Below are 22,247 nucleotides of genomic sequence, written 5' to 3'. Positions count from 1 at the left end.
CAGCACAAAGTATTTGAGGCCCCTTCCCTCTCTAAGTAACACAAAAACCACACATATAACACACACACACACACACACACACACACACACACACACACACACACACACACACACACGTGCACACGTGCCTGTGGGTTTCAGAGGGGAAGTCCAGAGCTCAAGGCTGCGTTTCTGATGTTCAGTTTGGACTAGAGAAATCACTAACAGACTTTAACAGACTCGGCACACGCATCATAACCACACAGGGACGAACAGAAAGTGGCTGCAGCAGCGCAGAGGAAAGTTTTTAAGGACGATGACCCTGCAAAGCTAACTGTACACTGTATCTTGACTTCATTTGCTCAAGCCACAGATAATGTCATTCTAAAGTTTGTTTCTCTGCATTCTTTGCGCCTCATTGTTCAACCGACATACCTCACTGCACTAGGTACGCACTACAAAGTTACATTAGTGGCTGCTTCTGATTCGCTCCTTCTAAAATTGAACATTCATAAAATGTAGCTCTGCTTTAAGCTACTTTAAATTGCTAGATTGAAACAATAAGAAGCTGTTTTGCACGATCATATCTTTTTTAGCGCCTAGAAGAAATATTTTTTTATTACATAATTAATTAATCTGCCATTTTTTTTCAATTTTGAATGGATTCCATAAACTCAATATAAAGACAACACTAACTTTAAGCTCAAGAAGAAGCATAAGTAACAAAAAAAATGGATTGACACTTGTCACGTCTCCCCGGTCTGCATCACATTGAACCCTCTGGGCTTCCATTCTGCTGTTTCGAGTGCGACGTGAGGAAAATGTCGTCTTGCAGAGTAACCACGAGGCCACGCTTATCGTCCCTAACCAAATCACATCTAATGGCCCCTCAGACGTTTGAGGAATTCATTCTCCTTGCAGTAAATCCTATGACAGAGAGTGTTATCAATTTTGTTCATTGACCTCACCCAGGTCGGGCGGAGTTCACTGTATTCCTGTGATATGACATGTGTGCATGCATTTCAATCTCTCTGTCATGTTTGTGTGTTTTTCAGATCAGTGCTAATGTGCTGATCTTCCTGTGCACCAACATGATCGGGATCTGTACGCACTACCCTGCTGAGGTCTCCCAGAGACAAGCCTTCCAGGAGACGAGAGGATATATCCAGGCCAGACTGCACCTGCAGAGGGAAAACCAGCAGCAGGTACACACACACACACACACACACACACACACTCGCATGCATGTTCAAGCAAATAAGTGAGGGAGGCTGTCTTGTGCGCATCCTGTACAAAAACTTAACACAAATGCAAAAGAGCAACAAATGGGTGTCTCCATTTTCCAGTCTAATTTATTTGTCTAAATGTTTGAGGTCAACAATATGCTCTAAAGTATAACACGTATCTCTACTCCTCGCTATTTGACTAACACGTACCCACGCAGCTGCCAACGAGGCAGGGTGACTCATTGAGCATTCTTAACAGTAGAAACTGATGAAAATTAATGGGCTCTGTTTTTTTCTTCTTTAATTTCTCTCTCTCTCCCTCTCTATCAGGAGCGCCTACTGCTGTCTGTGCTGCCAAGGCACGTTGCCATGGAGATGAAGGCTGATATCAATGCCAAGAAGGAAGATATGATGTTCCACAAGATCTACATTCAAAAACACGACAATGTCAGGTAAACACAAACAGATTCACATACATGCTTCACCACCACTGTAACACACGCGCAGAAACATGTCGGAGAGCTTTGCTAGCACCACTGGCTCTGACCTCACTCCGCTGACTGATGTGTCAGTTACAGAGTCACTCCAACAGCTATTTCCCTGACAGCATGTATTATGCATGTTGTTGTTTAGTGACACTGACAGCACCGGCTGCAGTAAAGATATTGACTTAGGTGCACTGCTGTGCTTTCTGTAGCAAATGATAGGAGGCAGACTTGAAGTTTGCTGTCCGTGTCTCAGCCCTCTCCACTGGGCTTCAGCCTCCCGAGTGAGAATCTCTCAGTGCTAAACAGCTGATTGAAACTCTCCATCCATTAGCCCAGCCGGTGCTCTTCAGGATGTTGTAGGGATGGTGATGGAGGACAATGAAACGAGGTTGCAGCAGCAATCCTCTGTTAGAGGTGACCCAAATAGGTGCAGGTGATGTACTTAGTGAAATAATCTGTTGCGCTGCTGATGCTGCTCTACTAAGGTGTACACTTTCAGAAACAATCCGCTATTCAAGTCTAAATCCTGCTGTCTTTTGTCCCAAAATGATGCCTTTTTTTGGGTATGTATTTAATGTTGTCAGTCCTTATATGCTCCAGATTAATATCTATATATTATCTATAAGTTAGACCTGTTTTAATATGGATTACCTTTAATTTACTTTGGCCCTTACAAGATCTGTTGATTGGAATTACAAAATGAAGACTTTTACACTTTAACAACTTATGTCTGGCAATATAGGACGTTTTGTTTTTGTATTGTCAACCAGCACAATAGGGGTGAATTGATTTACTTTTTCTGCTCACTTAAAGTAATATGAAAAATCCATACAAAATCTCCATCTTTCTCCAAAAACAATTTACTGGTCAGTAAAATCTACAGAACTGGCAATTCATTTTATTTGGAGCTATTCCTACAGTAAAATGTAGTTCCGGTGAAAGCTGTAACAGTAACAGCAGAAACGATAACTTGGATGAATAAAACAAAACTGCTTGCCAAAAGCAACATCCACTGCATAGCTAGATAACACGAGAACATGAAAATATGTTTGTGTGCAGATTTATGTGTGAGAACCCTTTTTAAAGATAATACATTGCATCATGGCCCTCAGCCTTGGTCAGGGTGGGAGTCGCAGACGGGTCTGGTGGCAGTAATTAAGGGCCACTTCTCCCCGAGTGGATCACCTCACGGGACCAACAGCGCCATCTGTCACCTTCAACTGGAACTCTTAATTTAAATTAAATGTCATTTATCCTGGCCTTTCATTGCTATGAAAAGTTAGCAATGAAAGGCATGCAGACAGGGGGAGGCGGAGGTGACCTACATTGGCCTAGAATGATGAGAGCCAGAGCTGAACAAATGGCAGCTGGACAGTGAGCAGAGAGGCGCTAAACCATGCTAACTAACTCTGTACTTTATTGATTGATCTCATTCCCTGTCTCATTCGTCTTTCTTTTCCTCTCTGTTTGGATATCCCTCTCCCACACTTCCTTCCTCCATCTCGTCTCCTGCAGCATACTGTTCGCAGACATCGAGGGCTTCACCAGCCTGGCGTCCCAGTGCACGGCGCAGGAGCTGGTCATGACGCTGAACGAGCTGTTCGCCCGCTTCGACAAGCTGGCGTCGGTGAGCAATGAGCGAGAACCTGCCGCTGCCATTTTCACAGCAGAACTTTGAGCTACTGTTGCTTATGTAACCATAAGTATGGCAAAGGCACCATGATGTACTTGTTCAAAAGGGGGAGTTACTTAGGCATTGTGTAAAACATCAATTACACAATGTTCAAGCTGATGAGTCATCTCAATTATGCATACAAAGTTATTTATTTGGCATGAGCATGCTGTGAATTGGCTGTAATGCAAGGCTTTTTATTGTATGTGTGTGTGTGTGTGTGTGTTTGTGCGGTGCTGTACAGGAGAACCACTGCCTGCGTATTAAAATCTTAGGCGACTGTTACTACTGTGTGTCCGGGCTGCCTGAGCCCCGGGCTGACCACGCCCACTGCTGTGTCGAGATGGGAGTAGACATGATTGAGGCCATCTCGTGAGTCAAACCCACACTAATGCACACAAAGATCAACACACTGAAAACATCAACAAACACCCTTACAGTTTCTTGCTTTATTTATGGAACACAGGGTACAGAAGAGAAGCTGTGAACCTGAGGGTGACACTAGTTTTTTTTTTACAATGTGTTTGTATGTGTGTCTACAGGCTGGTGAGAGAGGTGACGGGCGTTAATGTGAATATGCGGGTGGGCATCCACAGCGGGCGCGTGCACTGTGGGGTGCTCGGCCTGCGCAAGTGGCAGTTTGACGTCTGGTCCAACGACGTCACACTCGCCAACCAAATGGAGGCCGGAGGGAAAGCTGGGTAAGCCCCTCCTAATCTACCAATGTTTTCTCCCATAGCTTGTTTTGTTTCTTACACACTGTTTGTTTGTATGTAGGCGTATCCACATCACCAAAGCCACACTACAGTATCTGACCGACGACTACGAGGTGGAGCCAGGGTTTGGAGGAGAGAGGAATGCTTATGTGAAGGACAACAATATTGAAACCTTCTTGGTGCTGGGCTGCAGCCAGAAGAGGGTGAGTTCACACACACACACACACACACACACACACACACACACACACACACACACACACACACACACACACACACACACACACACACACACACACGTCCTTGATTACCTGCTTGACCTCCTCAGAACTTCACACTAGTGCCATATTTCACACAGACAATATAATGGCTTGTCACCTGGCATAGAAGACCTTGTTCGCCAGAGCATTAACTCTGAAGGGGATTTCTTCACTTTCAGAAAGAGGAGAAAGCCCTGATGGCCAAGATGCAGCGAGCACGTGCAAATTCTGTCGACGGACTGATGCCACGCTGGGTGCCTGACAGATCCTTCTCCAGAACCAAGGAGTCCAAAGTCTTCAGGCAGATGGTGAGAGAGAGACACGCAGGGAGCACTTAGCGGACCACATGGCCCCATTTCTTCTTGTCTGTAACAGATCTATTGTTTTGCCCTCTCCACTCTCTGAAATCCAATCTAGAATAATGATGTACTAGTAGAAGTAGTAGTTTTATTAGATCTTTCTATTATATATCTTTCAAGGGAAAGAGGCCTAACTTCCTTTGTCCTCATAGTATTTCTGAAACTAGATTTTCCGTCCTGCTTGGCTCTAGGGATTGCTGTGGCTGTCTAAAAATTGTTAAAGACATTTATGCCCCCCACAGGATGAACTGTCATAGCTTAAATTATCCCGTAGGGTTTTCCTAAACACCATCTTTAGGGAAAATGTTAAGTTTGATTTACACAAAATATTAAAACCAAAATAATGGCATTCAGACTCAGCTGCACTTTGTGATTAGTGCTAATGTAACAAAACTATTTTTGCAGTATTGCTTGCAGGTGATAACAAGTTAAACAACACTTTTGTATTTCATTTCTCAATGACACCCACAATAATATATCCTGTTCATTTTACGGCAGTTAGTAAATGTAATCATGCTAACCCACTTAACCAAGATGCCAAAGATTGTTAAAAGTATACAATTGAACCATAAGCGTGTTAGCACTGTTATCATGAGTAACTGTTCCTAAATGCAGCCTGATAATGCTAACAGTTCGTACACTTGTACTGAATTGAAATGCTTGAAAGTAAAACATGTGTACTGTAAGGTAAAGCCTTAAGGAGACAATAAGAGGGTGAAGAGAAATATGTATCTGTTCCCGTCAAACAAACGGAGTACCAACAGGTCTCCCAGGGGTTTCCAGTGCAACATTCACTTCTGAAGCTCATCCGATGTGGACGCAGCTGCAGATATTACTCTCTCATTTCCTCCTTCTCTTAATGCTACGAGTCTCATTTCCTTGTCTTTCCTAAATGTTCCCCCTTCTCCTTCTCATTTTGTCCTCTTCATCTCAGAGGGTTTGAGCCCCAGGGGCAAAGAGGGTGTAATTTGAAACCTCAGAGCATTAATTAAAACATCAGTCTGGCTCTCAGGGATTAGCTGTGCATCTTTCTATATTTTTCCCTTTTACTGTAGCTACACAATAAGCCCTCCTTTCACTTTTGTGCACTTTCTCTGCATTTTTGTCCTTATTCTCCATCTCTGTTTTTATTTTTCTCAGGGCATTGATGAAGCATCAAGCAAAGACAAGTGAGTATTTTAGTTTTTGTTATTAGCGTGGCTTTCGTTTCTAGCGCTTGACTGGCAGATTGTCACTGTAGTGGTCTTGCTTTAGAGCCCACTGTTGCTTTTATACAGTCAGATTCAACCCGGCGCTAAAACCATATTAGCTCTGAGTCATCCTGCCTGTCACAGCATAGGCCAATTCCCTCACACACACACACACACACACACACACACACACGATACAAACACACAGTGACCTATTGTTCCATCTGCCTCATAGCCGCTGTGCTCAGGAGGCTCTGAACCCAGAGGATGAGGTGGATGAGTTTCTTGGACGAGCCATCGACGCGCGCAGCATCGACCAGCTGAGGAAGGACCACGTCAAGAAGTTCCTACTCACCTTTACGGACATCAACCTTGAGAAAAAGGTCGGTATTTGATTGGAGTTGAAATTCCCCATAATATCTAATCAAACAAGCACACGGCTTTCTCTTTAATTGAGCTACAAGGAAACTTTTCTGATTGAGTTTTCATTTCCAGTACTCCAAAAAGGTAGATGATCGGTTCGGGGGCTATGTGGCCTGCACGCTCCTCGTTTTCTGTTGCATCTGTTGCATTCAGATCATCGTTTTCCCAAAGTAAGTAGCCCTCTCCATGAAGTTGCCTTTCCCAGTTTCCCAAGTTATTCTGTATTGTGAGCAGGAAATGTGCTCATGATTAGTTTATGAGGATTTAATGAGCGTTATACACCCTAATGAGCCTGTTTTCTCCTCTTCCGCAGCACAACACTTATGCTCGGTCTTTACATCAGCATCTTCATCATCCTCGCCAACATCCTCTTCATCTGTGCCATCTACTCCTGCATCAAAGTGAGAAACAAATGTCCTCTCCACTCACATGATTGCTCTTGCAGATATATCTTCAGATAAGAGTCATTGTCATATGTCTTCAGCCAGCATCACTAATGTTATTACCTCTCTCTTATCTGATCTTGTCCTTGCTGTATGTATTCAAGGTCTTCCCAGCTGCCTTGCAGACTGTGACCAAGAAAATAGTCCAGTCTCGTGCAAACAGCACTCTGGTGGGCGTCTTCACCATCCTCCTCCTCTTCATTTCCTCCTTTGCTAACATGGTACGGACTACAGCTCTTCATTTTGTGACTTTTTGTATCCTGTAACAGCTGTGATTGTTTGTCTCCAGTTGACCCCTACATGGACTACAGAGAATGGAATGACATATCTGCCTCAGATCCATTTGTCTTTCTTTCATTAATCACTACATCTCATATGTTTTGTGTAAATACTTGTCCTTAGTATACTTTTTTTAATGCTAAATTGTTTCTTCAAAATATAATTTTTTTATTATTTTACCTACTATTGCATTTAGATTGTTTATGTTCGCACCACCAGATACCAAATCAAATTCCTTATGTTTAAACGTACGTGGCAATACACTTGATTCAGATGTTGATGGTTAGATTTTGAAAGAAGTTTACAGAAAATCTTGCACTGGTCTGGTATTTTTTAAACGTTTGCCGAAAGCTGTGAATCATAATTCGTCACTGTGACAGATTGGGTGACAGATCTGAAACAATTTTTAACCATCAACTTTTCATGTTTATCACACTAGGATTGCATTTGTGCATGAGTAGACTAAAACAAAACTTTCATATCTTGAATCACAAATGCCATGGCCAAGAAACGTGTTTAAAGTCATGTAAAGATTACATTGTTTTATCAACACTGAAATCAGCATCATCAACAGCATCATCAACATCAAAGGTACAAAGTAATCCACAGAAGCTCTGCTGTAAAAACAGTTCGGCAGAGAATAAAGACTGTATGTACTTTACCTGCTTTGCATTGTAAAGGAGAGATAATATGTCTGATTGTGGCTCTGCAATCTTCCCTTCTGCTCCACTCTTATGATTGGCTGCCTGCAGAGTTGTTTCAGCTTCTGATTGGCTGCTCTGTGTCACAAGCTAGCCAAGTTAGACTTCAAGAAGCCCTAATCAGAAGCTTTCTTTCTCAACTGCCAGTAGTGGAAAGTGAAAAAGTATTTCTACCCAAGTACTCATTTTGTGGTTCTTATACTTCACCTATGTTTGCCTTACTTTAGTAAAACATCTGAGTACTGCTAGAGCAGCTGCTTTATCTTTAAATGGATGAGCATTAATAATTGTTCTCTATTTATTTGACAATAATTGTATTTTGATTCATTCATAATTTATAAAATAATGCTATTATGAGTACCTACAGAAATTATTTTCAAATAAAACTTAATATTTTTATTTTATTAACATTTTAGGATTAAACCCCTGATTACAGTATTTACTGACTGATAGGCCCAAGGGCTCTTGATAGAAATGCATTGCCAATATTTGGATTATTTTGGTAATTAATTCACCATAGCACACTTTTTCAAATGCGAAATGCCCCACTCAGTACATTTCCACTGTCTATTTTTTTTTAAATAACCTATTAACAGGTGATCATCAAAAAAGGTTTATGTTATGAGCAAATAAAGAATTTTCAGATGTGTGTTAAAACTGTTAAAAATGTATATTACTTCAGTGCATTAAACTGTAATTTAATGGGGACAAAAATCAAGTATTGAGATGTTTAATAATTGTGGCTTTCTATGTTTTACATTACATTACATGTCACTTGTTAGACGCTTTATCCAAAGCGACTTACATACTCAATACTGTGGGCAATCCCCACAGGAGCAATTTTGGGTGAAGTGTCTTGGCCAGGGACATGCTGACTGCAATGGGGTTTGAACCCGTGACCCCCTGATCCGAACACCAACGCTCAACCCACTGCACCACACGCCTTTAGCTTTACATTTGTGTGTGTGTCTCTTGCTGTTTCATCTATTAAGACAGTTAAATAACTGTATTGTTCTCCCCTGTTAGTTCACCTGCAGCAGAGAGAGCCTGGAGGACTGTGTGGCCAAGGAGCTGAGCATATCTGAAGTGACTCTCTGCCTGCTGCACAACCTCACCAAGACAGCAGAGGACGGCCTGACTCTGTGTTCCAGCCAGGCCATGCCCTGCCATTTCCCTGAGGTCAGTCCCAGAACATTTCAGCATGTGTCCATATTGTCCACGTGTGCATTTGTCCTAAGTGCACATTTGAATACTCCTAACCTTCCTCGTCCTCCTCTTCCCTCGCTGCAGTATTTCTGCTACAGTGTTCTGCTGACCCTGCTGGCCTGCTCCGTGTTCCTCCACATCAGCAGCACAGGGAAGCTGGCTCTGATGCTGCTCATCCAGCTCACCTTCCTCCTGCTGGTGGAGTGGCCTCAGGTGGCCCTGTTCGACAACGCAGACCTGCTGGTCAAGGCCAGCACCCTGTGAGTCTCATGCATGAACACACACACACACACACACACACACACACACACACACACACACACACACACACACACACACACACACACACACACACACACACAGACACAGACACAGTACTACCTACAATTAAGCTATTTGGCTCAATACTGTGGTTTAGGTCATGGACATGGCCTATTAAGTTTTAGAAGTAGAAGACCTACTTCCTCATGCACCAGATGGGCTCTATTTCTATTTTCTCATTATGCTCTCATCTTTTTCCTCAGGCACCTATCACCTGTTAATGATTCCTTACAACAGTAAGTTGTATTATCTTGTTTTCTACTGCGTAATTTCAGTGATTTATCTGCTCTGTAGTCATGTCTTTCTCTTATCTTTTTGTAGGCCTGATTTCAATGAAACTGCAGAACAGTGGTGAGTGGCTTTCACTAATGTACCATTTAGTGTCTGTAAGGGTTCCTACATTTAACTCCTTGCAAGATACTCATTATTCAATTTTCCCTTTTCCTCCGCAGCCTGGAGAGCGTGACCAAGGTATCCTTAAAGGTCATGACCCCTGTAATCCTGACGGTGTTTGTTCTGGCTCTTTACCTGCACGGCCAGCAGGTGGAGTCCACTGCACGCCTTGACTTCCTCTGGAAGCTGCAGGTAAACAGATGCACGTGCAGAACAGTGACATGTCAACATATCTTCCATGAAAAAGGCCTATAGCAACACCTGTGAAAACTTCAAGAAACCACTTGCATGACATCGAGACTGAGTACCTACATTTGTCCCCGTCCTTCCTCAGGCAACCGAAGAGAAGGAGGAGATGGAGGAGCTGCAGGCGTACAACCGGCGCCTGCTGCACAACATCCTGCCCAAAGACGTAGCCGCCCACTTTCTTGCACGGGAGCGTAGGAATGACGAGTTGTACTACCAGTCATGTGAGTGCGTCGCTGTCATGTTTGCCTCCATCAGCAACTTTTCTGAGTTTTACGTGGAGCTGGAGGCTAACAACGAGGGAGTGGAGTGTCTCAGGCTGCTCAACGAGATCATCGCCGATTTTGATGAGGTGAGATGGGAAATAAATATAAGAGATGAATGCAAATTAAATTGTGTTTGTCTTGCAGTCAAAAGACTTTAGTCATATTTTAATAAAACAAAATACAACAAAGAAAGCCATTTATGTTTATCAACATTTGAATGAACAGAAGACAACATTTGCATGAAGCTTGAACTTCACTTTGGATGCAGGAAATGTGAAATGCCAAGTCCATTGCTTGTGATCTATCTGCTGACAACTGCAGTTTTCTATTGTATAAGCAAACAATAGTAAGTAATTTGGCGTTTTAAAAGTCATTCTATTATGCTGATAGTGATTTCATATTCTGTTAGCACTCAAAGCCTTCTGAAACAGCAAAGTAAAGTTAGATACTCTAACAAAGTCAGTCTTAACCCAAAACGTTTCTGTATTTTTGCTTCAGCATTTTAAACATTGTGCGATTGTGCATTTAAGCCAATACAGTCTGTTAAAGAAAGAACAATACCAGAACCCTACATGGCACACTTAATGTGCAAAATAAAAATCGACCTGCTCATTTAAACAGCCAGGCAGGCCTAATATAATCAGTGCTAGTAAAACAATTGCTTTGCCAAAAGGAAGATATTTATTATTCCATCCACGTGGGAGGACATAAAGAATTTCATTATTTCATCTTTGATCCGTTTATTCTTTACGTGTCAGCCTATTTGGTTTATGTGTAGGACGTAAGTAGTTTTTCCAGTTGAATTTCTCGTAAAGAGTTTGTGTGTGTACTCCTGGAAAACCTGTTTTCCTTGGATACAACCCTAGTGTTTATAATGTGTATATAATATCTTATTTGTGCTCTTTGTCTGTAGATCATCAGTGAGGACAAGTTCCGTCAGCTGGAGAAAATCAAGACCATCGGTTCCACCTACATGGCAGCCTCTGGCCTCAACGACTCCACCTACGACAGGGAGGGCCGCTCACACATCCTGGCTCTGGCCGACTACGCCATGAGGCTTAGGGAGCAAATGAAATACATCAACGAGCACTCCTTCAACAACTTCCAGATGAAAATAGGTAAGCCAGGAAGGTAGAGTTGGGGCCTGAAACATGATCTCCTCAACCTTCATTTAAAACAAATCCTTCTCCCGGACAAATGAGAACTTTTGTTATCTACTTCCTTAGAAACAGCATTGTAATTGAGTGGATATGGTGTAGTAATGTAACACAGACAGATGATTTGGTCTCAGGGTTGAACATGGGGCCAGTGGTGGCGGGGGTGATTGGAGCCAGGAAACCCCAGTATGATATCTGGGGGAACACAGTCAATGTGGCCAGCCGCATGGACAGCACAGGAGTACCAGACTGCATCCAGGTACTGACCCACAATTCTACCATGTGTTGTTTCGTTCAGATTCAGATCACTTTATCGTCCATTACATTTGCATAAAATAAAAAAGTGTCTTTAGCATTGGCCTACATACACAGCACAACATACAGTACACACACAAAACTTTGGCAATGAACACAACAAGCATTTTCCAAGTTTTTGTTCAGTGAAACAGCCAATGCGGAATATCATGCCAGTTACTTATTAAATCAGTCACTAAGCTGATGCCATTAGTCAATCCAACATGAAAGTGTGTATCAGTTGTGTTTTTTTATACTCACATTTTTTTTTATTACACTGCAAACATTGCCCTAGCTGAGAATTGTTGATCTCTCAAAGGAATGTACAGTTAAATAATTAGTTGTGGTTTTTCAAAGTCACACAAAAAATCTGCTAGTGCAGTTTCAATCAGTGCATAGTTTTCTGGTTCAAAGTGTCCTTTGAGCGAGAATCCCTGTCAGCACGGGACATGCTGTTCTCGAGCAGAAATTGTGTTTTCTACTCATTCGTGGTTATGTGGTTGATGTTAACACTCATTTTGAAATGTGTAAAAAACAACAGCTAAGAGCTTTAGTGAAATTCTTGTGGCCCCAAATCAAATCCATAAATCGTCTGGTTCAAAGATTACAGTCAGAAGAATGCTGCCATCTGCTGAACAGTGTGTGTTACTGCAAATACAAATCCCTTCGACACACTAATGGTTATTTCCATCATCAATCAAACTGTTGATAATATTTTTGTTCAGTTTATTTATGACCTATTCTATGACGTTTTAGACAAAAAGATAAAAATATAGTTTTAATCAACCAACTGTCTAATTTATTAGACACAGAGAAGCAACACATCTTCAAATCGGACTGGAGACCAAAATAAATTCAGTTTCAAATGATGAAATAGAGAAAAGTAGAAAATGCTCACTTTGAAAAGCTGGAATGAGTGAATATTCTGTATTTATTGTATGATTTATTTCCCAAAAATTAATTGATTCTTAAAATAAAATGTTATTATCGAATTGAAGTCAATAATCGAAGTCACGTAAGTGTTATTATTTTAAGTGAAAATGGGACAGACAGTGTTTCTCTTGGAAAGGGTTGAGTGTCTCATGTTCTGGGTGTCAAATGTCCGTGTCCTCTCTTAGGTGACCACGGACTTATACCACGTGCTGGTCAACAACGGTTACAAGCTGGACTGTCGGGGTGTTGTCAAGGTGAAGGGGAAGGGGGAGATGACCACTTACTTCCTCACCAGCGGTCCCCCGGGCAGTTAACACCAGGCCAGCCGACCGCAGCGTGACTCCCACTGCACGGACACAGACTGCAGAGAGACTGAGTGGTCAGCTCGGCCATGAGCACCGAGGCGCGATGCGAAACACTCGGGGGACGGAGGACGTCAACAGAGGCGCGGTCGGCCTGTCTGTATGTTGTCAAGATGCACACATGTAGGACGTTGTTCATGACTGAAGGATTTTTCCCAAGCTGCTCGAGAAATCACAAAGCCCAGTTGCCTTAGGTCGGAAGTGGCTATGCTTGTGTTTATGAGCAATAGTACAAGTATTTCATCTGGAGTCATTATTTATTTTCGTGTGGACGGATTTTTGTGATGACCTTGTACAAATAAGAAGATAAATATATATATATACAAATGTTACTTAAAAAGAATATATGCAAGGAGAACATGAAGGATGAACATGACCAAAGAACAAATGTTTGATATGAAACCCACACTAATGATTCTGTTCAAAAGTAAACTGAAGTAATTTATTCATCTTTTGAAAGCAAATGCCACGGTAACGTCACTGTCGTTGATAGGGACGAACACTTTTATTGTTGTGTACTTATTCATGAAGGAGAACACACACATGCACACATACGCAGATAAAAACGCTCACAATAACCTTGGCTTGGACTTGTGTTTCTTATCAGGGCCTTATTTGTTCTCCTAGCCTGTGATTAGCCACAGTCTGGACACAAGGCTGTTTGTGGTTCACTGAAATGTACGATTGATTACTCACACCCTGCAATTCATTTTTGGTTGAAGCCAAAAAGTATGAAATGAAGGAAGAACCATTGCATTTAGTATCCTGGTACTGAAGAGAGATTCTGAAACATTTTTATATAAGTGTGTTTGAGTCATGTATGTATGGGTGTGTGTGTGCAAGTATGGGTGTGAGCACATACAGCTGAATGCTGATCTTTATCTATGAAGGGGCATACTGTAACTTTTCACTGTGAGGTTTTTATGATACTGTATGACAATGCTTTCTTGCCAAACTGGTTGCTGCAAGGCATGTTTTATATTATTCCTCTGATTTATTTGTCCATTCCTGATTTCTTGTGTCAAAATGATAGTTTGAAGAGAATTGTGTCTACTGCAGACTGTGATTCATTTTATTCAAACACGAGCTAAAGCCTCCGAAAACATTTAGTTTGAATTGTGTTATAATGTTTGAACATAAACTGGTTTCTTGACAGCATCAGGATTAACTGTATGCAGGAGTTCTCTGTCTGCTCACAAGTATTGCCTTCACATTATGCAATCCAAAGGTCCGCGTACTTCATGGACCAATATTCACAACTTTACACAACAGTATTTGACCCGATCTGGCACGTGGAGGTTTGTATCCCCGCAAAATGAGTCGTTCAAAATAACCATATGAATGTATGTAATAATGACTATTTTTGCCCACTAAGAAAATACTACTGAAGAAAACCACTCTTGACATTGCCTTTGGTACTGAAAAAGGAGCTTAATCATTGTATTAGAAGCCAATCTGATTGGACGTCATGATTTGCTGAAAAATGAGGATGTATTTTACATTTGGACAAGCGTTACACCTGGTGTTGATACACTCACTTTTCTGTCTGAGCCAAAAATTGCCACATCATGTGAAGGCTACAAAATAGGTACTTTTTTTTGCTTATCCCTATTATTTATGGGGTTCCTTTTAAATAATGGCAGAGTTTAAAGAAATAGTGCAATGATTTATTTGATTAATTTCCCATTGGATAAGAAATAATAAATGGCTGTTTTTCATTGGTTGTGTTTCTTTTATTGGTTTATTATTTTTGTTGAGGTCTCTTCAGTAGAACATTGATTTTACAAAATAGCACAACGGCACCACCTATCTTCAGTAGAGCAGAGCTCTGTTGAGGGGAATACATTGTGAAAAACATGTTAATGATGATTGCTGTTTTAGAAAAGGTCTGAATATTACAGACGGATGAAAATCCCAACAATGGTCTTAAAACTAATTAAAAAAACGTTCACACAATACAAACGGACCACTCTAATAGATCATTGTACAACACAGCTTTAGCCTGCTTATTTGTTTGGGTTTAGCTCTCATGTCAATCAGCAGCCTGCAATCAAGATTTCTCCCTGTGACAGTAACCTGAGAGATGCCTCCTTCTCCTTTTCTGAATAAATCAGTCTACAGTTTCAAGAGGGTGATACAGGAGAGAGTATTTAATTGCTTACACATGAATAATGTATTTCTGTTGAGGTAATGGCAATGTTCACTCACAGCACTCTATGCTGAACATTAATTAAGCAACATAAATTCCTCCTAATCCCTGATGAAAAAACACTAATGTCACCATAACAAGCCCATGATACAGGGACTTGTAATGTGTATGTAATACACTCTGGTTAACAAGTTAGTGTGGCTATTGTAGCTTGCATACATTTGTACTAGCTGCATGATATGAAGGCTACATAACTTGTTGCTATATGTTTTTACCAAACATTTTTTATTTGCTTGTTACCTTTTTGTTTAATTTATTTATTTTGTAGTCTTTTTAGTGTTTAGCACTTTACTTTAGTATTTTTATTGTATGCTACTTTATACATACTCCACTACCTTTGAGGTGTAGTTTATAAAGTAATTAAGCATATCTCAACTTTTACCAGCTGTGATGAACAGATATATGATTATAAAATGGGACATATCGCACAATTAGCCCTCTTACTTTTGGTACATACTACGTTTGGTTTATTTTGATGCTAAAAAGTTTGTACTTTTACTTCAGTAAGATTTCAAATGCAGGGATTTTACTTGTAACAAGAGTATTTTGAGGTTGAAGAAGTACTCATATCTTGTACTTAAGTACAACTACCACAGTGTAGGAATACTAAGTACAAAGGTATTAGCATCAAAATAAACTGTGTTTATGTATGCACCATGTATACCAAGGCAATTTTCTTGGCAATAAACCTGTTTCTGATTCTGATTTCTGATTCTACTTAAAGTCCCAAAAGTAAAATACTCATTATGCATTCAAGAATTATGTATTATATTAGATTATCTTATTTTATCTTATAATTATTGATGCAGTGTTTATCAAGGTAAAGGTGCGGCTAGTTTAATGACTTTGTATACTGCAGGGTAGCTTGTGAATGTTACTCCAGGTGTAACTAAAGTCCTTTTTAAGTGTTGTTTATATTTCACATTATTAAACAAAATCTGCAATGGAACTAAAGATATAAAATACATGTAGTGGAGTAAGTACATTTTTTACCTCTGAATTGTAGTGTGGTAGAAGTACAAAGTAGCAAAACATTGAAATACTAAAGTAAAGTACACGTCTCTCAATGGTGTACTTGAGTACAACACTTGAGTAAATGTACTGAGTTTCTTTACACTACTGTTAATTTTACACTGTTGTATTTCTACTTATAGAAGCACATCAGTGTACTTCCTCCACCGCTGTTGTTTAGTGTCTTCTTCCGTGTTTGGCTCAGATTGACGGACACTTCAATAGGAGCACGACAGTGAACGCGCTGCACGGAAATAAAGAGTTCCCGCGGCCAGCAGGGGACTCACTCCATCTAATTATTTCAACAAATGGCACCTGTTCGCTTCAAAGGAGATCACGGGAGGCCACGAAACTACTGTATCCTGGTTCGCTCAGAACTCCGGTCTGACGTCTTGTACATAGTTGAAAGTCCTGCCGCGAGTTCATTTGGAAACACACTGTTGAAGAAATCAACCGGAACAGGTGTAGGCGACCACTGGTCGTGAATTTTAGGTAAGTGGCGGTATTTTGGAGATTTAAACCTTTCACTCTTCACATTTCTGTTGCGACTCGGTGTCATTTTTAATATTGACTGGCATGTTTCATTCATTCCTTTTAAATAAGTGATTTCTAGAGCCGCTAAAGAGATAAAACATGTGCCGAAATATTCTGAAGTAAAACAGGAATGCCACAACTCTTCCTCTTTCATTTTGCTGTATCGAATCGTTTTGCTGAATGACTTTTGTCTGTTCTTGGCACCTTTTTTATTGTCTTCTTCAAGTTGCCTTATGCTGTAGAAATCTGATATCACTCGTGATCTATTTTATATTCAAATACTGTGTAAATTGGCTTGAGGGAATAATGTGTAATGTTGGCACACATCACAGATTTACAAACTACTCAAGCTTATTTAAAGTTAGTCAATAATATTTCCTTCTTCCTTATCCTTTGTTCTAATTGTCATTACAAAAAACTAGACCAACTGGTCAGTTGTGCAAAGTAACATTTACTCAAGTACTGTACTTTAGTACCATTTTAAGGGACTTGTACTTTACTTGAGTATTTACCTTTTTTGCTACTTTGTACTTCTACCCAACTACAATTAAAACTAGCTGCATCTCTACCAGCTTTGATAAGACTTTATTGCATCAATAATTATAATCAAAACATATAATATATTATTCAGAAATGTGCCAATTTGCATGATGAATACTTTTACTTTTGGTACTTTTAAGTATATTTTGATGGTAATTATGTTGTACCTTTTGTTGAGTAACATTCGCAACAATAAAGGACTTATTACTACACTCTTGCGGTACTTCTACTTTCCCCACCTCGGCCACTGGCGAACCATTAGTGAAACTGCAGCTTGGACTGTGGTTTCCTTTTCTGGAACACCCAAAGACTGTCCTCTTGAATCAATTATGAGGGAGGCTGGCTTGAGAATAGATTAAATGAATTATGAACCAGTGAGAGTGAGTCTCAAACTGAACAGTGATCACCTGCAGACACAGATATCAACATTGCAGTGATATCTTGTGTCACATAGCAGGAAAAAGCCTCTTATTTTGCCCAGGCAGGGTGATGTTATGGTCCTGTCATGTTCCACGTAGCTACTTCCTGTAGCAGATGACAACTGGTCATTACTGGTGATGTGACTGAGCAGGGGTGGATTCAAGGTGTTATGTGTCACTTATTAACAGATGAGGGACTTGTGGTTTGTTGGCCTACCTGCTGCCACGTGGGTCCTGGAGGATTGTGGCCGAAGCAGGTGAATTCAGGTGCTTACAGAGAGGTGTGGTGTGTTTGTTCACTCTCTCCTCCTCCCTGGTCTCTCCACCCACCCTGTGGGACTGTTTCCTAAAGAGACGAGGAGGAGCGACAATGGCAAGGTTTCCTGCTGCTATGACACTTGCACAGACGCACAAACCGGTTTAAGAAATGATCTTCTTCCCTGTCGCCTTTTCTTTTGCCTGGGGAATAAATCACAGAATGTTTAGAGGGTAAAAGCAGGTAAGGTTTTCAGTAGAGTTGGTTTTGAATAAAGCCTTAAAACCCTCAGGCTACATGCTGGAATAATTTTGCAGCCAGTACCTGAGGAATAATTTAGTTTGTTTTCTGTTTTTAACAGCCTCGGGAGCAACATATATATTCGGAAAGATGCGTCTGTTACTTCGACGGCGTTTGTCCCCCCTTAAACTGGTGCTCCTTGGGGGGACTCTCTTCTTGGTGGTCATAGTGGTGCTCCAGAGGGATGTTGGCCCCTCCCCAGGTGGTGACCCCTGGTTTCAGGAGCTGGTCGTAAAGAAGGATAAAGTGATGGTGATGGTACGAGACGCTGTCAACAACATTGGATTCCAGATCAGAGCTCCGCAGCCAGTGTCAGTCCTGGTGCAGCCCACCGAGGACACCAAATGCCCCTCTGGAATCTACACTCAGACTGAGCTCAAACCTCACCTGGAGAGACCGTCTCAGGACCCCAATAGCCTCGGGGCTGATGGGAAGGCATTTTTGAAAGACAATCTGTCCCCTGAGGAGGAGAAGGAGAAGGAGGAGGGTATGACTCGCCACTGTTTCAACCAGTTTGCCAGCGACCGCATCTCACTCAGCCGTAGTCTTGGGGACGACACGCGGCCTTCAGAGTAAGAACATGTTCTCAAAATAATATGACACGTGGTAGATTAGTCGCCCTTTCACCAAGAAGAGTGCCGACACGCCAGATAATATCTTGGGTCTCAGCTGGGTCATGCTCAGAGCTGTTAATTATTTACATAGATTTTCATATTGTGCTCACAACACAGACTACATGGCATTGAGCACATGTAAATGGGCATTATCTGGTGTTGTAAAAACATATTGTTTATGTATTCAGCCTATAACAACTAAACATGTCACAGGTTTAATAAGCCTTGAGCTATTTCTTTTATAACTGTTTGCTCATAACTCTATTTGCTGTTGAGCACACATTGAATATCTGCAAACGGGTATGTGGCTCTTCAAGATATGTTACTTTTAGTCGGATAGGCCTCTCACTCCGACACTCTCTTGGCCTTCTTTTTTTTTCTGTCGCGGTGCACGTCATCCAGGTGTGTGGAGAGGAAGTTTCGTCACTGTCCTCCTCTGCCTACCACCAGTGTTATTATTGTCTTCCACAATGAGGCCTGGTCCACCCTCCTCAGGACGGTCTACAGCGTCCTGCACACGTCTCCTGCTTCGCTGCTCATAGAGATCATCTTGGTAGACGACGCCAGTGTTGCAGGTAGGAAAAATATAAACACACACACAAATGACCACACATAAGTTGAACACTCGGAACATATAAAATACCTTTTTGTAAGAGTCTTGCAGGAATCACTTTTTTGTGATATTTCTGCTCTTAATCGGGCAGTAAATGAGAGAAAATGCGTATGTTATACTAACCTATTGAGTGCCGGGGAGTTGGTGGTCCAGTCATTTGAATGTAAGTACCTAAAAAACATACATTATGAAATATGATTAAACGACACTATAAAATCACCAGGAAGCTCTTGTCAATCATTTCTTTCTAAGGGTATACGTGGGGAAACACTGCAGAGCACCTTTGGAAAATCTTATAGGTGATGTATTAATTAAACTGACCTTCAAGTTTTTGTGGCATCAATCCACTGTAAGCTGTGAGCGTTGATAAGAAAGGTGTCACTTTGTGTTTTTTAGCAGCTTGCACACACAGTAACAGGCAGTCGGTATCATAAATAAACATGGCACTGTGTATTTTACTATAGTTATGTGCAATACGCTGACCTCTAGCGAAATACGAATTACTGTGGTGCGCACCAACATGACAAAAGACTCTCCGTGAGCTCCTCCACCTCGGTGAGAGCTGGCAAAAGTGACAGGCTTCTTTTATCATGGCTGTTCCAGCTTTGACATACAAGTGTAGCTTTGTAGTATGTTTTGCATAGGAAAATGTTTCTATGACTTCACTGTGCAAACTGTTCACCTTGAGGAACTGTCACAGATAACTGTGCAGCAACAACATAACACAGTTGTCTGTAAACATTTGGTATCATACTGGACTTTTTAATATACAAACCTGCTGTCACTCCCCCTTTTGGTTTATTGATTGTTCTGTACATTTGGTTAATTTTATTCACTTTCGTTCCAAAACATTTGACACTAGCTTTCCTTCGAAGTGAAGCAGGTATGTAAACGACTGAAGTCATGCACATTGCTTCATTTGCTGTTAGATACTTCAGCATTTAGCAGAGTTGAAACATCCTCTTTGACAGTTATTTTAATAACCTCAGATACAGTTACCCTCAGCTGTATTTCGTATTAAGGAACTTCACTTTTTGCTACGAGCACAGCAGCTCTGTCACAACGTTTAAACATGCGGTTGGCCGGCAGATTGCCTGAGAGAGATTGTGGTCATAAAAGGAGAAGTATAGCCCACTCTTACTAGAACCCTTTCCACTTTGTTGTTATTCTGGCAGTGGTCTCAAAGGTATACATAGGATTGTTTCACTTTCTTTCTGGGGCAGCAATTATCCATATTCATTCATATTTAATGCTGAAAATAGTAGTTTTCAATGACAACTTCTGTTTCAAGTCTGTTGCATCTCTGACTAAACTCTGCAACACTATAGAGTGTAGTTTAAAATGTTCACCAGTAACCATCACATTTTAGAATACATTTGCATTGTTTTTAAATGAAGACGAGGCTTACACAATAATGTTTTTCTCCCTACAGAGCACCTGAAGAGCCAACTGGAGGACTATGTGCGTCAGCTGAAGATTGTCCGTGTCCTGAGGCAGCCGGAGAGGAAGGGCCTCATCACTGCCAGGCTGCTGGGGGCCAGTGTTGCTCAGGGAGAAGTGCTAACCTTTCTCGACGCACACTGTGAGAAAACACACACACAACAACAAGAGCAACAATACACAAGCCACCTTGGCTGTTTTCAAGCATTAGTATGTAGTTACTTGGGGGAAATTGCACTACCAGGGTTAGGGATTTATGTGTTTTTTTCAATATTTGCTAAATACTCACCATACTGCCATAAAGTGTCTCATATTTCCTTTAATTCTCTAAAAAGTTGGTTTGGGCTGTATACATAATGGCAGTATTTTGGATAAAATTGTGGTCATGATTGTTTTGCTTAATATCCAATGGTTATTCATGTCTCGGTCCAATTTAAAAACTTGAATCTGTGTTGTATTTCATGCACTCATCAGTAAAACGTTCAGTAGACGTATAAGTTATACTTTGTTGACCATCATTTGTTAGAAACAGATCGTGCTTGATTACAGCATGCTTGAAACGAACACAATGTTATGTAATACTTGCATGTTGAAGCCATGCATTGCCCTCTCAACCCATCATAACTCTGTTTACCTAAAACGTAAAGATAGTTAAACATATTTGTCTTGTCTAGGTGAGTGCTTCCACGGCTGGCTGGAGCCCCTGTTGGCCCGCATTGTCGAGGAACCCACCGCTGTGGTTAGTCCAGAGATCACCACCATTGATCTTACCACCTTTCAGTTCAACAAGCCCGTGGCCTCGAGCCGCGCTTACAACCGAGGTAACTTTGACTGGAGCCTGTCCTTCGGCTGGGAGCAGATCCCTGAGGAGGCGAGGAAGCTGCGCAAGGATGAAACCTACCCTGTAAAGTAAGAAGGATCCTGTTGGTTTCACTAAGAACGAGCTGAGTCATTTAGGTGTATAAACATTTGTATCTTTCTCTGCAAATTACAGAACCCCTACTTTTGCTGGAGGTCTCTTCTCAATCTTGAAGACATACTTTGAACACATTGGAACATACGATGACAAGATGGAGATCTGGGGCGGTGAAAATATTGAGATGTCCTTCAGGGTAAGTCTCTGTCTGTACTCTTTCAGTGCCACACATTTAACTGCATTTGTATCTACACTGAACAAAAATATAAATGCAACACTTTTGTTTTTGCTCCCATTTTTCATGAGATGAACTCAAAGATCTAAAACATTTTCTACATACACAAAATAACCATTTCTTTCAAATATTGTTCACAAATCAGAAAAAATCTGTGATAGTGAGCACTTCTCCTTTGCCGAGATAATCCATCCCACCTCACAGGTGTGGCATATCAAGATGCTGATTAGACAACATGATTATTGC

General features: G+C 41.1%; 2 protein-coding genes across 3 annotated transcripts in view; both read left to right on the top strand.

Moving 5' to 3' along the window:
• adcy6b (adenylate cyclase 6b) overlaps positions 1-14,626 on the top strand; it is a 34,007-nt gene extending 19,381 nt beyond the window's left edge. The window contains exons 4-24 of the mRNA XM_010797016.1: positions 1,035-1,184; positions 1,536-1,657; positions 3,209-3,320; positions 3,610-3,737; positions 3,908-4,066; positions 4,143-4,284; positions 4,521-4,649; positions 5,841-5,869; positions 6,126-6,273; positions 6,386-6,483; positions 6,627-6,714; positions 6,861-6,977; positions 8,763-8,915; positions 9,027-9,202; positions 9,467-9,499; positions 9,585-9,614; positions 9,716-9,848; positions 9,991-10,254; positions 11,082-11,286; positions 11,460-11,584; positions 12,738-14,626. Of these exons, the coding sequence (XP_010795318.1) occupies positions 1,035-1,184; positions 1,536-1,657; positions 3,209-3,320; positions 3,610-3,737; positions 3,908-4,066; positions 4,143-4,284; positions 4,521-4,649; positions 5,841-5,869; positions 6,126-6,273; positions 6,386-6,483; positions 6,627-6,714; positions 6,861-6,977; positions 8,763-8,915; positions 9,027-9,202; positions 9,467-9,499; positions 9,585-9,614; positions 9,716-9,848; positions 9,991-10,254; positions 11,082-11,286; positions 11,460-11,584; positions 12,738-12,866 (2,670 nt within the window). The 3' untranslated portion in view covers positions 12,867-14,626. The remainder of the gene's footprint in view (positions 1-1,034; positions 1,185-1,535; positions 1,658-3,208; positions 3,321-3,609; positions 3,738-3,907; positions 4,067-4,142; positions 4,285-4,520; positions 4,650-5,840; positions 5,870-6,125; positions 6,274-6,385; positions 6,484-6,626; positions 6,715-6,860; positions 6,978-8,762; positions 8,916-9,026; positions 9,203-9,466; positions 9,500-9,584; positions 9,615-9,715; positions 9,849-9,990; positions 10,255-11,081; positions 11,287-11,459; positions 11,585-12,737) is intronic.
• Positions 14,627-16,386: 1,760 nt separating this feature from the next.
• Positions 16,387-22,247, top strand: part of galnt6 (UDP-N-acetyl-alpha-D-galactosamine:polypeptide N-acetylgalactosaminyltransferase 6 (GalNAc-T6)) — a 9,788-nt gene continuing 3,927 nt past the window's right edge. The window contains exons 1-6 of one of the 2 annotated variants that reach the window (XM_010797014.1): positions 16,387-16,626; positions 18,245-18,755; positions 19,200-19,372; positions 20,843-20,992; positions 21,525-21,759; positions 21,845-21,962. In XM_010797014.1, coding sequence (XP_010795316.1) covers positions 18,274-18,755; positions 19,200-19,372; positions 20,843-20,992; positions 21,525-21,759; positions 21,845-21,962 — 1,158 coding nt within the window. In that variant the 5' untranslated portion in view covers positions 16,387-16,626; positions 18,245-18,273. Of the gene's footprint in view, positions 16,627-18,037; positions 18,127-18,244; positions 18,756-19,199; positions 19,373-20,842; positions 20,993-21,524; positions 21,760-21,844; positions 21,963-22,247 lie in introns of those variants that run through there. The other variant, XM_010797015.1, reaches the window with a different exon arrangement.

Source organism: Notothenia coriiceps, unplaced genomic scaffold (assembly GCF_000735185.1).
Source record: "Notothenia coriiceps isolate Sejong01 unplaced genomic scaffold, NC01 NC01_scaffold00037435, whole genome shotgun sequence".
Taxonomy (NCBI): Eukaryota; Metazoa; Chordata; class Actinopteri; order Perciformes; family Nototheniidae; genus Notothenia; species Notothenia coriiceps.
This window is presented reverse-complemented; position numbering and strand designations above follow the sequence as displayed.